General features: G+C 42.4%; 1 protein-coding gene across 7 annotated transcripts in view; it reads left to right on the top strand.

The window, feature by feature from the left end:
• The window catches only part of LOC146425606 (protein ARK2N), a 139,691-nt gene that overhangs the window by 76,125 nt on the left and 47,254 nt on the right, over positions 1-16,312 (top strand). For 6 of the 7 annotated variants that reach the window (XR_014846504.1, XM_085041647.1, XM_085041648.1 and 3 more), the window contains one exon: positions 1,191-1,373. The exons of the other annotated variant lie outside the window; for it this stretch is intronic. Coding sequence is in view for 5 of the 6 variants with exons in the window: in XM_085041647.1 (XP_084897773.1) it covers positions 1,191-1,373 (183 nt within the window). In the remaining variant the exon portion in view is untranslated. The remainder of the gene's footprint in view (positions 1-1,190; positions 1,374-16,312) is intronic. 7 annotated transcript variants of the gene reach the window in all.

The raw sequence follows: 16,312 nt of genomic DNA, 5'->3' as shown, positions 1-16,312 counted from the left end.
GGAAAATGATGAGTTGAATTATGTTTCAGGCATCAAGTTACAAAAATCCCAAACTAAAAAAAACCACAACAAAAAAAAAACCCCACCCTAAAAACCTCAGGAGAAACAGCTTTTAAGAGAATTAAATTTGAAACTTTTTTCTATTTCATCCTTGATTTTGTTGATGAACTCTTGGCCTAAAGACAGTTTTGATTTATTTAGGGAGTGGGAACTCCAACCACTTTCATCCACTCTGAGTCACTAAGCTGTAGCTGGAATGAAGCATTTGAGTTAAAATGCACACCCTTTCAGAATTATTTTTCCATTCTCTCTGCTTCCACATTAATCTTTGTCTTGAATTTGATGTTTTTCTGAGCCTCTTGTTTCTAGCATGCTTTCCAATTATAAGTGATTTTCATTCATCGCAAAGAATATAGTTGGTCCTAACAAAATAGACCAAAAATAGCTTTTTGTTATTCCTCAAGAACAGATTTCAGAATCACATAAGCTATTTTCTCTCCCTCTTTCCTCCTTCACTTTGGTGGCCAAAAATGCACATGGTAATCATATTGAATTAAAAGCATATTTATCACTGCACATCATAGTTTTGTTTCTTGTTATCCTCGATTTTAAAAAAATAACACCAAGAAACATTGCCAATTTGAAAAATTTCCCTGCCCTTGACAGGTAAATGTTATGAAAGGAAAGTTGCCTAATGTTAAATTTATTGTCACTGGATCAGTTATATCAAAAAGTTCATTTTATTCAATCAACCATAATGTAATGCAAGCTCTTCTTGACTTTTGTAAAATTCTCTAGATAAATATTTTGTCTTGCCAAATTTAATGTCCTGTAACTTTTTTTTTTATTTTAAACAGAAGTTTATCCTTTTAAGATTGTAAATATAATGTCATTAGATATGGAGATGTTGATGTGTTAAAGATAATGCAGAAGTAACTGATAATTTCATAAATGTGTTTTTCTTACATTTGTGTTTTCTGTGTATGCAAAGGTTAAAGTCCCTATAATCTCAGACTATGTTCATTAACTGAAGTTTAATGATTCATATAATGTATCACTATAAACTATAACTTTATAAGCTTCATGTAGGAGATTGTATTAATCCTTAAATTATTGTACTTTGTACTTTTAGAGGGGATTTTCACAGTATGCTGACTTCTAATCTGTGTTGCTTTTTTCTCCTTCTGCAGATGGACCTCCAGTTATAGCTCACTATGATCTATCAGACACCAACTCAGACCCAGAAGTGGTAAATGTGGACAATCTGTTGGCAGCTGCAGTAGTTCAAGAGCACAATAATTCTTTAGGAAATCAAGACTCAGGATCTACCTGGAGAACCAGAGGGCTGCTAGATGAACTGAGTGCTGATTCAGGTTTGGTTAAATTTTCTTCCTCTGACATTTGTTCCAACATCTCAGTAGGTGTCTCTCCTTTTCTTAGTTTCAGTATTTTCATAGTTTATACAGCTTTAAAAGATCCCTATGTGGATTTTGCAAAAAAACAGCACAGGTGCTTATTAAAAAGATCTGACATTTATTCCAAAATATAACTGATAAAAATTGACAAACATTCATGCAATGTATTTTTTACACTAATTTTCTTATTTATTTTTTCTCTTTTATTTCCTTCTAATTACTACTTGGAACTTAGGTCTGGGGTTTTGGTGGTGTTTTTTTTTCTTTCTTTTAATGAAAACAAGCTAAGTTTGTTACTGAATAATTGATTATGATGACCCATGCCACCAGCTAGTAAACTGGTCTGCTAAAGAAGAGGTCGGAGCCTGGGTTCTGAGGCAGAGTTAGTTTATTTCAGCTCGAGCTGGGTGCCTCCAGAGAGGGACCCTGAACAAAGAAATTCCTGGACCTTTATACCGTTACAGTCTGTGCATCCGATCTTTACACACCCTGCGCACATCTCTTAGTCCAATGGCGATTTATAGTCTGGGGTTTTCTAACACATCACTGGATTCTTTCCCCATGTCCACATGGGCAGGCCATTAACGGCTCTTACCTTCCAGCTTGGGCCAGCCTTGGGGCCCTCCAGGGTCTCAACCCCTATCTGAAGGTATCCAGCCCTTCTCTGTTTCCTCCCCTGTTTAGCCATCCATGCTAACAGAGTTCATTTAAAGTTCACCGATGCTAAGCTTTGAGCAGGGCCCACTCATGCCAAGCTGTAAGCAAGTTACAATTAAACTTAAACCTACACAAATAATTTCTAATATTTTATATGTAAACTTAATTTGATCCCCAACAGGTCTTAATCTAATTTTAAGTACTGGAATTGTCTGTGTGTCTTTTTTCATTCTCTCTTTATTCTTTAAAATACAAGCAGTAATTCATCCCATATTCCATCTGCACCTTAAAAATTGGACAGACCAGCATCAGATAAATGTGAAGGGTAAAAAAGTGCTGGTAAGTGAGCTTATCATTTTATTGGGTTTGCATGGCCTGGTTTTGGTAGCGGGGGGGGCTACAGGGGTGGCTTCTGTGAGAAGCTGCTAGAAGTTTCCTCCACGTCCAGCAGAGTCAATCCCTGGTGGCTCCAAAGATGGATGTGACTCTGGTCAAGGCTGGGCCAATTAGAAATGGTGGTAACACCTCTGTGATAACATATTTAAGAAGAAAGAAAAAAAAGTTATTGCGCAGTTGTAATTGCGGCCAGAGAAAAGCGGAGTGGGAACACGTGAATATGTGAGAGGAACAACTATGCAGACACAAAGGCCAGTGGAGGGGGATGAGGTGCTCCAGGTCACTGGAGCTGAGATTGCCCTGCAGCCTGTGGTGAAAACCATGGTGAAGCAGGCTGTCCCCCTGCAGCCCATGGAGGTCCACGGGGATGCAGAGATCCACCTGCAGCCCATGGAGGAGAATCATGCTGGGGCAGGTGGATACCTGGGAGGAGGCTGTGACCCTGTGGGAGGCCCATGGAGAGAGGAGACCCCGCTGGAGCAGTCTGTCCTTGAAGGACTGCACCCCGTGGAAGAGTGACCCATGCTGCAGCAGTTTGAGGGGTACTGTTGCCCATGGGATGGACTCCACATTGTAGCAGTTTGCAGAGAGCTGTTGCCCGTGAGATGGACTCACGTTGGAGAAGTTCAGAGAACTGTCTCCCCTGGGAGGGACCCCATGGTGCAGCAGGGGAAGAACTCCTCTCCCTGAGCAGTGGAAGAAGCCATGGGGTGATGAACTGACCATAACCCCCATTCCCTGTCTCCCTGCACCACTGGGGTAGGAAGTACAGCTTGGAAGGAGGGTGGGGTGAGGGGAAGGTGTTTTAAAGGTCTTAATTTACTTCTCATTATCCTGCTCTGATTTTGTTAGTAATAAATTCAATTAATGTATCCAATTCTAGCCTGTTTTGCCTGTGACATTATTTGGTGAATGATGTCTCCTGGTCCTTATTTCAACTTATGAACCCTTTGTTATATTTTCTCTCCCCTGTCCAGCTGTGGCAGGGAGTGATAGAGAGCAAGTTTGGTAGGTGCCTAGAATCCAGCCAGCATCAACCCACTCTTCCACGGGGTGCAGTCCTTCAAGGACAGGCTGCTCCAGTGGAGGCTTCTCTCTCCATGGGCCTCCCACAGGGTCACAGCCTCCTCCCAGGTATCCACCTGCCCCAGCATGATTCTCCTCCATGGGCTGCAGGTGGATCTCTGCATCCCCGTGGACCTCCATGGGCTGCAGGGGGACAGCCTGCTTCACCATGGTTTTCAACACGGGCTGCAGGGCAATCTCAGCTCCAGTGACCTGGAGCACCTCATCCCCCTCCACTGGCCTTTGTGTCTGCATAGTTGTTCCTCTCACATATTCACGTGTTCCCACTCTGCTTTTCTCTGGCCGCAATTACAACTGCGCAATAACTTTTTTTTCTTTCTTCTTAAATATGTTATCACAGAGGTGTTACCACCATTTCTAATTGGCCCAGCCTTGACCAGAGTCACATCCATCTTTGGAGCCACCAGGGATTGACTCTGCTGGACGTGGAGGAAACTTCTAGCAGCTTCTCACAGAAGCCACCCCTGTAGCCCCCCTGCTACCAAAGATTGGCTATGCAAACCCAATACATTCCACCCTTTGCCTCTGTGAATCACATATTTAAGAATTATCATTAAAATTCGGCCAGCTAGCTCAGTCGGTAGATCACAAGACTCTTAATCTCAGGGTCATGGGTTTGGGCTCCACAGTGGGTGCCAAAAAGGACTGTAGGGGGTTGACCTTGACTGGACACCAGGTGCCCACCAAGCCACTCTATATCACTCCTCTTCCCAATGGGACAGGGGATAGAAAATAAGATGGAAAACAGCTAGTAGATTGAGGTAAGGCAGTTTAGTAAAGCAAAAAAAAAAAAAAAAAAAATTCCCCATGCATAAGCAAAGGGGAAGAAAAATTAATCTCCACTTCCCATTGGCAAGTGTGGTTCAGCCACTTCCCAGGAAGCTGGGCTTCAGCATGCTTAGCAGTGGCTTTGGAAGGCAAACATTGTAAATAACAAATGCCCCCCGAATTCCCATTGGCAAGCAATATCTGGCCACTTCCTGTGAAGCAGGGCTTCAGTACATGTAGCAGTTACTCGGGAAGGCAAATGTAAATAACAAAATGCCCCTCTTCCTCCTCCCTCCCTTAGCTTTTATATCTGATCTAATGTCATTATGGTATGGACTAACCCTTTGGTCAGTTTAGGTCAGCTGGCCTAGTCATGTCTCCTCCCAGGATCTTGCCCACTCCTGGCCCCTTGATTGATGGAGGGCAGGGGGGGGAATGTTGAGAGACAGCAGTGATGCTATGACAGTGCTGCTCAACAGTAGCCAAAACACTGGTGTGTTATCAACACCCTTCCAGCTACCAATGCAAAACACAGCACTGTGAAGGCTGCTATGGGAAAATGAACTCTATCTCAGCCAGATCCAATAGATCTCAGTACACTTCTGAGTGCACGTTTGTCAATACTGGCCTTTTCTTACAGTCTCTAGGATTGCACGTTTGGAAAGCAAAATTTTCAAATCTTTCATCTTGTTCACAAATTTAATCTTCAGCCAGTATCTAGTTTAACAGACATTAAAGGATGTGTACCCATGGGGGAATAACAACATAAACTTTATCTAAGTGAAAAATCTTATTATGCTATCACATCTTTGTGCATAGGCAAATATTTTAGACTGTTTTGCAAGCCCTGTTGTTGTCAGGCAGACAAAACACATTGGGCATCATCCTAATGTTCATGCAAAAAAATTAACAGCATAGGCATGTTACTAGGCATGAAATTTATATGGCCTGAGGCTGTCAATCTATCTGTATGTTATAATCTTGATTGACACTCAGCTACGCTTACAGTGTTATCTCTGCTAACCATGGTTTCTCTACTGCTATTTATTTTTTATATCTGAACTTAAAGCTATGGTAATATATGGAAGCTCTTTTGGAGCTCCCATTTATACATCTGGGAATTAAATTGGGGGCTATTTAAGAGCTGGCTTGCTTTGCTCCTTTGCCAGGCATTACCCTGTCAAGCAAAGGGTGCAGAATGGTGGTATGTCATCAATACATTATTATAGCATATTAAAGTGGGTTGATATCCACACCAGTTTGTGTGAATCAATGGCCAAGAATTATGTTGCTCTTCTGCTGCCTGTGTTACCAAAAATTTGGTAAAATAAAAAGAACTCCTTTTCACCAATGTAGCGTTAAGAAGCAGGCATTCTTTATTTGGCTGGATGCATGAGGGGATATCTCCTCCAAAAATTGTGCATGCTGAGTACAGGAAAGTTTCTGTTTATATACTGTATTTTACATACATATTCATTGATTGTCCCAGAATAAACATACGTATGATAATCATTTCCCCGAAATCATTAACATATTTACCTTCTCCTTTATGCATGCATTCTTAGTAGTTGGGGACTCCAATGTTATAGCTGACCTGATAAAGTTGGCAGAACACTGGGACTGGTGAACTTCCAGTTCTCCTTCTTACACAATGGGCATTGTGCAGTTCCATAGGCCAGTGGTTTTTGAAGAATAAGCATTGTATTATCTCACCAGGTGTAGACCATTTATCATCTGGTAACATCCCTCCCCTTTGAGACTTGTGAAGCTTGTCTTCCCTTTAAGCCTTCATAAGCCTCACTTTGCTATTTTTCTAAGATCATAGAAGTTCTTCGTGTTGCATTAGCAATCATGTTTTTATGCAGCTTAAAGCAAGTATCATAATCACAATTATTACTATGATCGCAATTATACTTCACAAAAGTGAGGCCAACCAACCACTCCGAGAAAATCCAAATCCTTTAAATATTTTGTTTAACCAGTTACTTTCTAATCCTGCCCTTAATTCTCTGCTAGATGCAGCAACTGATTTTATCCTTTCTACTTGGCCATTCAATTTAGCAGTCGCATTCAGAATGTGCACACATGTATTGTTTAAATTCAAGTATCCACATACTCCATGTTCATGTAACAGCAATAGGTCTAAAGCAAATCTGTTTTGGAAGGTCATTTTACTCATGGCTTGCAATTGTTATTTTATTTCAGTAAACCCCAATTGAGTTGCATTTGCTAAAGTTTCCATTTTCAGAGTCAAATTATGTATAGCTAGTCTCTTCCTAAAGGTAGATATTTGAGGAGTAAAGATGGATTCTTATATCCATCCCACTATAGTTTCTGTATCCTTCCCACATGTGTTCCCAGACTTTTGTCAAATTGCTGAGTAAATCTCCCCACAGAACTGGATTTTCTGCAGAGGTTGGTGTTAGCAAACAAGCTGTTACAGAAGTTACATGCTGTAATCTGCTAAAATCTTGCACTAACTTTAAGACCACATTCCCCTTCCCAGAAGATAAGAACATAGTTTATATTATTATTATACATACGCAACTATTTATCATCTTCATCTAGATCCAATAAACAGTATCCTCTTAGAAAATCATATTCTATACCTAAAACAATAGGATTTATATATAAAAAAACCCTCTACATTGTTAGTCAGTCTTGTTTCTGCTGTTTGATGTATGGTTGCTGGTTTTACCTGTGTGAGATGAACCCAGTGCTTGATTCCTTCTACCTTGAGTGCAGTGTAGGTTACGAGGAAGACGATATGGCCCCTTCCACTTCTCCTGGATTGATACAAAGTTCCAGGTTCTGATGCACACCATATCTTCTGGTTGGAAAGGATGTACATGCGAGTGTAGCCCCATTTATCTGTTGACAACAATGTACCTTTTAAGTCTTGAAAGAGTTAGTCCCAGTGCTATTAAATATTAATTTTAGCAAAACTTTTGACACTTCCCTTGCCTTGTTGGTTTGACATGGGAAAGCTTCTGGCCATCTAGAAAAAGTACCAAAATACTAAAATGTACCAGCCCCCATTCTGCCTGGGCAGTTCTGCAAAATCAATCTGCCAATAATCGCCTGGTGAATTCCCCTGTTTTACTAGCCCTGGAGGTGACCTTCTTCCTTCCTTGAGATTATTATGCAAAACAAATCACATATTTTGCAACAACTGATCTATGAATTTCTGTCATCTTTGTGCTTACTATAATCCTTTGTAAACTAGTTACCATAGTCTCTATTTCCTAATGTGTTTCCTGATATTTTAGTGTCTTGGTTTGAAAGATAGGTGTCTGCCCAGGAAGGCAAGAACCTCCCTTGGAATGGAAAATGTGACCCCCTTCCCTCCAAATTATTATAACTTTGAAATTAAGGGGCTTTCAGGCAAAGAAGTAGGAAAAAGAATAACAGCTCTTTACTAGTGTATATATATATATATATATATGAATGACAAGGAAAACAAATAACAACAACGGCAGCAAAAACAAAACAGAAACCCAGGAACAGCCTTTCCTTGGCTGTCGACCACATTAAGTCTCCTTTGGTGTAGGTATGGTCACAGCTGGCAGGGGCGCTGTTGGCTCCCAGCCGGGCAGGGAAGTGCGATGATTCTCCTGCAGCTGCAGGGGGCGCTGTGGCGCGAGTTCAGCTGCTTCTCTCACACGGTAATGGCGAGCAGGCTGGATGGCAGAATGGGCTGTAGCAGGGACTACAGAGCAGCGGCTGGAACGGCAGAGGCGGGTGATGCCTTAAATCACTAGTTAAAAATTTTTAGACGCAGACACTCAGTATAGGAAAGGGGTTTTATTTTGGTTTAATAGGATCTCAGATGCACACTGACAAACAAGTTCCAACAATATCCCCTTATACAATTTATGGACAGCCTAGATTAGAATACCTATCTAAAAGTCTCCAATAAGAAGTCTAACAAATGAAGTAATTGCCCCCTTATTAAAGTTGCCCCTCCCAAAAAAGATTACTACTTAGTTTACAAAAAACATGTCTCAGTGATGGGAGCCCTGTTCAAGGTTGGTGCGTCATGCTTTTGAGATTGTGGGGATGTTTCGTCTTCCCCAAAGGATTCTGAGCAGGGCAAAGGTACTAGGGTGATAAACATGTAGGGTTAAGATACAGGGAGTAAAAAGTACAGGAATGGGGAAGGGTAAAAGGCTATATATAAAGGATATATATAAAGAGAGTATAAAAGTAAAAAAGACAAAAACCCATCGGGCATCACGGGCACACCCCAGGTGACAAACCAAATGTGGCAGGAACTCTACAGCCCTAGCAGAATCTGCGGGGGGTTGGGCGGACACCGTGTGTTGGGTTAAAATGCAGTGAAAAAGCCTGAGGCAGTGTCAGTAAACAGCAGGGCTGGGCAGCGGCAGCTGGGCTTCTCCATAGCAGCTGCCACACGCAGCCGGGGAGATGCGCCCTCTGGTAAGGGGGTCGGGAGTCGGGGTCCCGGGTTTTTCCCTGAGGCACCTGAGTAGATAGTGAGGGTCCTTTCCATTCAGATTGGGTGTTAATAAGGTCCCAGTTCACTGGCTGCTCTTACGAGCAAAGGCTCACCCACAGTAAGGAACAGAGCAGTAATGGGTTGGACTCCACGGTGGCAGCGAATTCTTCCCGCGCTAAGCAGCAGCTCGACCATTCCCCCTCCGATCCCTAGAGCAAAAGAGAGCTAGGAGCTAAGCCCAGCCCCTCACCCCCCAGCCAAAATCTCTCAGCATCCCTGCCCTTCCCAAGAGAAAACCCCTCAGGTAAGAGAGTAGCCAGATGCACCCTTCCCCCCACCATGGTCATTTCTTTTGTCTTTTAAGTATTAGTCGTTATCATCTCCTAGGCAACAAATGGGACAAAACTCCCTGAGAGAAAGAAAAAAAATCCTAACCTCCAACATCTAGTTTCATTATCTTATACATTAATTATGGAGGTACAATTGCCTGCCCGCATGAAGTTACCAATCACATTCTAATGATGGGGCTAACTGCCTATCCTGATTACTATAATTTGGTTTTTGTTCCAGGACATTCAACTCTTGCTAGGCATTAGTGCAAGGATACCTTTTTCAACAATCTCTTTAGCATTTTTGTCAGCTAATTGATTCTGTGAGAAACGAAGCTCACTAATGTAAAATTTTAAACATTTATTAACAAAAAGACTATAGGGGACAAAACCAAAAACTCATTCCACAAAGTAGAGGGAACAGCACTGGGTGCTTAGCCACCAATGTGGGGAAGCCAGAGGCACACCTCATGGCTAGGGGATACAGATTTTATAGCCCCTAACCCTACCTCCTTAAGGTGCTCCAATTGGCTCGTTGTCCTCAGTCCTCATTGGCTCGTCGTTTCTAGGGTCTTCTGATAGGTTAGCTGATTGCCCAGCTATCCCTTTATGCTAATTAACACCCACTTCTCTCCCCTTTCTTAATAAAACAAAACTTTTGACAGGAACATATAACAATCAGAGGTAAACATAACATTTAACAATTAACCATAACAAATCGATAGAGGTAACCATAACATATACACAATCATTAATGATTAACCATAACAAATACCTCATAACCCTTTACCAAAGCCAACTCCATAACTTCATTTATAACAAATTCTTCCTCTTTCTTTTTTCTTACAACATTTGGCTTTCGTAATCATTTTCAATTCCATTTATTTGTTCATATCTTTCATAAATTAACTGGGCCTCCTGGGAAATATCTCCTAAATCATGATTCTTTTTAAGGAGCTTCATCCTTTTTGCCCCATTAAGTTCACTCACCCTTTTTTCTTCTGGTAGAGTTGACATGCCTCTAACCAGGCTAGTAATCAGCCGGATTAGACAGGGGATTAAGCAAGGGAGGGACATTAAACTGACCATGGCACACAGAAAGAAAAATCCCAGCTTTTTCCACCATTCCAACTCCATCAGGTTATCCCACCGGTTTGCCTTTAAGATGGGCTCTGATTCGCCCAAATCGAGCCCAGAGACACTTCAGAGACCAAGTCAGAGAAGTGGGTATTTGCTTTATTCGGTGCACCGGATGTGGGGGAATTCTTTCCACCAAACACACACACCTCAGTACCTCCAAAGACACAGTGTTATAGGTAAAATTCATGAATATTCATTACATTTCCCAGGATAGGAGTGGTTATACAAATTACTTCTCATAAGTCATTAATATTATTAGCAATTTTTTGTGCTCAATTTCAAAAGGATTCCTTTTGCCCCCTTTTATCTTGATAAGATCAAGGGAATCCACAAGGCCAGAACTGTTATCAGCCTTCAGCCCTGGATGGGCGCCATGCTGGTGGAAGGGGCAAAAGATCAAAGAAATAAGGATGGTTGAAGTGTAAATAGATTTGGGTTATCTATTTAACCACTCCTTTCCCAATCCCCCCTTTTCTTTTTGTAATTTGTAATTCTTTACAAATCTTGTATGTCATGAAAGTAAGTACCTTTCTCTATTTTATATCTAAGTTTGTACTTTTGCCATTGAGCCTAAGCATCGTGATTCCAAGTACATAATATCATACAACAATAACTACTAATACAAACAGTAAGTAACAATGCCATTATACAAATAACTATTACAAACAATTGTTTAACTATGCTGTAAGTTTGTCCCATACCTCTTTAAAACCCCAAGAAGTGTCATCTAAAGTGATCTGATGCAATGTTCGTATTTTGTAACTGCAGCAGCTTGTATTTATAACTGTCCATTAATCAAAGGTATGCATTTTGGTCCCATGCACCTGCCCCAATTACCAGTGTCACTAGCATGGTCCAGATCATGTTGTATTGATTTTTTGTATTTGAAGGCACAGAGGATCTGTTCTTCTTGTCTCCCACTCTGGTCTTGGTGCAAGTTTGGTCCTGGTATAATGGATCCAAGTCGATTTTCCCTGTACTTTAATTGCTGTATGAGTCACCAGCAACGTTTGATAAGGTCCTTCTCACTTTTCCTGGAGTGGATTTCCTGAAAGAGACTTAACATAAACCCAATTCCCGGGATTCACACTATGAAAAGGTTTATCAGGTGGTGGGGGTTTACAATTAACAACAGTAGTGCGTATTGATTGTAATTTTTGACCTAAATGCTTTACATAATCTATTAGATAGCTTTGCCCTACCAGAGCCACACTGTCATTGTGAATCACATTTGTTCCATAGGGCCTTCCATACAAAATTTCAAAGGGACTCAGTTTTTCCTTGAGCCGTGGTTTTACCCTAATTCTTAGCAAAGCCATGGGCAGAGCCTGATACCAATATAAGTTGGTTTCTTGACAAATTTTGGCTAATTGTTACTTTATTAAGTGATTCATCTTTTCTACTTGTCCATTTGCTTGTGGCCTGTATGGTGTATGTAGTTGCCAGCGTATGCCTAGTAGATTACTTACTCCCTGAACCACCTGAGCTATAAAGTGTGATCCCCTATCAGAATTAATTTCCCTGGGTACCCCAAATCGTGGAATTATTTCTTGTACTAAGGCTTTAACAACTTCTCTAGCTTTATTTGTTCTACAAGGGAAGGCTTCCGGCCAACCTGAGAAAGTGTCTGTGAGGACTAAAAGCTACTTGTATCTCCCCTTTCTAGGTAATTCAGAAAAGTCAATTTGCCACATGTCCCCTGGTAAGGCTTCTTTGAGGATTGTTCCAGTGTTTCGCCTAACAGTGGTATTAGGGTTGTTTGTAAGACAGATTTCACAAGTGGAAGTTATGTCCTTGATTGTCTCCTTTAATTTTGATGCTATGACTTTGCTCTTTAAATGGTTATGTAAGGCATCAACTCCCCAATGTGGCTAGCACAGGTCTTTCCCATGAGAATTTTTTCCTGTGTTTTATAAACAAAGATAAAGTTTGGATGTTATTAAAAACAGTGTCTCGAGATTTGGACAGTTCAGGCCTGGCCAATCAGGCCTAGGGGGAGGTTTCTGACTGACCAATCTGAGTGACCTCTGAAAAATCTATATAAGTTGGAATTAAATAATAAAAGCTCTCTTTTATGCCACACTGAGAATCCGGGTCTTCTTTCTCTGCTAGCGGCTCAACAGCAACACCCCAATGTGTTTTGGAATGTTCGCTTTGGATAAATAACTTTAACAGTTTTCTGGGTATGACCAGGAGATCCTTTATTCTAGCCCACCCATCTGCTCCTATTTGTCCTTTCTCTTTTTGTATCCAATTCAAATAATCAGTGTCATATGGTGGGGGTTTCTCACCCATAAGGATGCTAGAAGGGATTAGAGCTAGGGCTTGTATTTGAACTGCACCAGCCACTGCCTTTGCTGTTTTGTCTGCCATAGCATTTCCCAGTTCAGGGATGGTGTTCCCCTGGGAGTGCCCTTTACAATGCATTATAGCCACTTTTGAAGGTTTCAACACTGCTTCTAGCAATTGTAAGATTTCAGTAGCATGCTTGACTTCTTTCTTCTGTGAGGTTAATAAACCCCTCTCCTTCCAGATAGCCCCGTGAGCGTGTACTACCCCAAAAGCATACCTTAAATCAGTCCAAATGTTGACAGGCTTTCCTTCGGCTAGTGCCAAGGCTCAAGTTAGAGCTATTATCTCAGCCTTTTGAGCAGATGTCCCCACAGGCAATGTGTCGCTGTTGAGCAGCTAGCAGAGTAATGAAGGCACCAGTTCTCAGTGGCAAGACGGAATGACCTTTATTGTTTTGATTTCATCACATATATAGAGTTCTCAAAAGTCACCCAGATTGGTCAGTCAGAAGCCTTCCCCCAGGCCTGATTGGCCAGGCCTGCACTGTCCAAGTTCTGGGACACTGTTCCAACAACATCCAAACTTTATCTTTATTTATAAAACACAAGAAAAATTCTCATGGGAAAAACCTGTGCTAGCCACAGCAATGGTTTTGCTCCAATGACAGCATCTGTGGTTGTAACTGCAAACCCAGCAAGGTGCTTACCATCTCTGACATAACTGCTTCCATCAGTGAACCAGTTTTTTGCATCTTCCAGCGGAGAGTCCTTCAGGTTCTGGGCGGCTGGAGTAAACTGCCTCCATGGTTTCAATGCAGTCATGTTGTACAGGTTCTTGGGTAGCTCTGCCCTGGAGGTAAGCTGCTGGATTTATGTTGGTTACCTGAATACTCACATCCTCTGATTCTGCTAGGACAGCTTGATATTTGAGAAAGCGAGATGGGGTTAACCAGTGATTTCCTTTCTGTGTGAGCACTGCTGACACTGTATGAGAGACAAAAACAGTTATCTTCTGGCCTGTTGTGAACTTGCAGGCTTCTTCTATGTTCAGGATCACAGCTGCCACTGCACGCAGGCAGGCGGGCCATCCTCGGCTGACCACATCCAATTGCTTGGAGAAATAAGTCACTGGCCTTTTGTAGGGTCCCAGCTTCTGTGCCAAAAGTCCCAACGCCAGTCCTTGCCTCTCATGTGAGAACAACAGAAAAGGTTTAGTGATATCTGGTATACCCAATGCTGGGGCTTGCATTAGCTCACGTTTCAGAGTTACAAATGCATTATTAGTCTCTGGTGTCCAGCATAGGTAGGTCCCCTTGGTTTCCTTTAGGAGTAGGTACAGGGGTTTCACAAGCAACCCATAACGAGGGATCTACAACCTACACCATCCTGTCGTGCCCAGAAAAGTTTTCAGTTCTTTGATTGTAGTTGGCCAGGGCATTTGACAGATTGCCTCCTTCCTGTTGTTTCCCAAGGCTCTCTCTCCTCCTGCCAATTCATATCCTAGATATGTAACTTAATGGAGGACCAACGGAGCCTTCTCAGGAGAGACCCTATATCCACTTAGTCCCAGAAAATTTAAAAGACTTACAGTCCAATTCTTGCAGTCTTCACGAGTCCTTGTTGCTATTAGTAGGTCATCAACATACTGCAGAAGTGTACCTTCCCCAAGGGGCAGTGTCCAGCCTTGCAGTTCTTTAGCTAATTGATCTCCAAATATGGTGGGGCTATTTTTGAATCCTTGTGGCAATACAGTCCATGTAAGTTGGCTTTTTCTCCCTGTTTTGGGGTTTTTCCATTCAAAGGCAAAAATGTCCTGACTGCTTTCAGCTAATGGCAGAGAAAAGAAAGTATCCTTTAAATCTAAAACTGAAAACCACACCCAATCACTTTGTAATTTTGTACACAAGGTATAAGGGTTAGACACTACAGGATGTAGTGTTTTTATTATTGCATTTATTGCCCTCAGGTCCTGAACTAATCTGTAACTTCCGTTTGGCTTTTGCACTGGTAGAATTGGGGTATGGTAGCCAGACGTACATTCTCTCAACAACCCCTGATCAATAAATTTACCAATTATTGGTTCTATTCCTACCCGTGCTTCATGCCTTAGTGGATATTGTTTTACTGATACAGGCTGCACTCCTTCCAGCAGTTCAATAACCACTGGGGAAGCCTGTTTTGATCTTCCTGGAATCTTGACATCCCATACCAAGGGGATCGCTTGATCTGTTATTTCACTATCTATGGGTATTTCTTCTTTTTCAGGGATATTTGTTAGGCTTAAATCCATAATTAATTTTTCCTCAGGAACCTGTAGTCTCATTCCTTGTTCTGTGAATTCTATTTTTGCTTCTAACCAGGTTAGTAGATTGTCTTGGTTTGAAAACAAACCAGTGGGAGATCACAAGTCAAGACTGAAATTAAAAATAAGTGAAATAATACAAGGAAAAGCACTGACAAAGTCAGATACAACCTAACACCCTGTTAGGGTGGTAGTAGCAGTCCAACTGAAGTAGTACAGTTGAAGTGGTGATCCTGTGAAGGTCTAGTCTCCAGCTGAAGATCCAGTGGTAGCTCTGGTCCTCTGGGAACCCAGTAGACAGGGCTAGCTCAGGCAGTTCCAAGGCCAGGTTATATCCAGGTGGGAACACCTGGTTCCTCCCTCCTGGGCAGAGCATCTCACCATGGGATGAGATAAGTCCATGAGTCACACGGTGGGTCCCTGATGGCCCATTGCCTGTCATGCGGGGTGGGTCATTAGCAAGTGATAATAGCTAACGGATGGCCCATTGCCTGTCATCCGGGGTGGGTGATAGCAGCTAATGGCCCACAGCTGGTGGTAATAGAATACTTAACTACATCAATATTGCAACCTAGGACATTATCCACCCCTTATTCTATTACCATCTACACAGTTCTCACTTAAGATAAGGTCTCCTTGTGGGACACAACGGGTTTCCCCATCTGCCTGCATCACCCACCAAGTATAACCAGGTCCTTGGGCAAAAACCACTCCACGGATGGGCTTGCCTTTGCCTGAGGTGGGACTAATCCAAACAGTCTTTCCTAAAAAACCTCTTACATGTACCACAGGGACTTTATCTCCATCCACTGTGTGCAAAGGTTCGGACTCGGCAGGACCAGCTCGATTGATAGAACCCCTTGTGTTAACCATCCAGGTGGCCTTTGCTAAGTTCAGTTCCCAATTTTTGAAGGTTCCCCCGCCAAGTGCCTTCAAAGTTGTCTTAAGTAGTCCGTTGCATCGTTCAACTTTCCCAGCAGCTGGTGCATGATAGGGGATGTGGTATATCCATTCAATTCCGTGCTCTCTAGCCCAGGTGCTTATGAGGCCATTCTTGAAATGGGTTCCATTGTCAGACTCAATTCTCTCAGGGGTACCATGTCTCCACAGGACTTGCTTTTCCAGACCCAAGATGGTGTTCCGGGCAGTAGCATGAGGCACAGGGTAGGTCTCTAACCATCCTGTGGTTGCTTCCACCATGGTCAGCACGTAGCGCTTTCCTTGGCGGGTTTGGGGAAGGGTGATGTAGTCAACTTGCCATACTTCCCCATACCTGTACTTTGACCATCGTCCACCATACCACAGAGGCTTCACCCGCTTGGCCTGTTTGATTGCAGCGCAAGTCTCACAGCTGTGGATGACCTGTGAGATGTTGTCCATGGTCAAGTCCACCCCTCGGTCACGAGCCCACCTGTATGTCGCATCTCTTCCTTGATGACCAGAGGCATCATGGGCCCAACGAGCTAGAA

The sequence above is a fragment of the Lichenostomus cassidix genome, chromosome W, assembly GCF_008360975.1.
Source record: "Lichenostomus cassidix isolate B80296 chromosome W, HeHo_3.0, whole genome shotgun sequence".
Taxonomy (NCBI): domain Eukaryota; kingdom Metazoa; phylum Chordata; class Aves; order Passeriformes; family Meliphagidae; genus Lichenostomus; species Lichenostomus cassidix.
The sequence above is the reverse complement of the archived record's forward strand: the minus strand, read 5'-3'. Positions and strand labels throughout refer to the sequence as shown.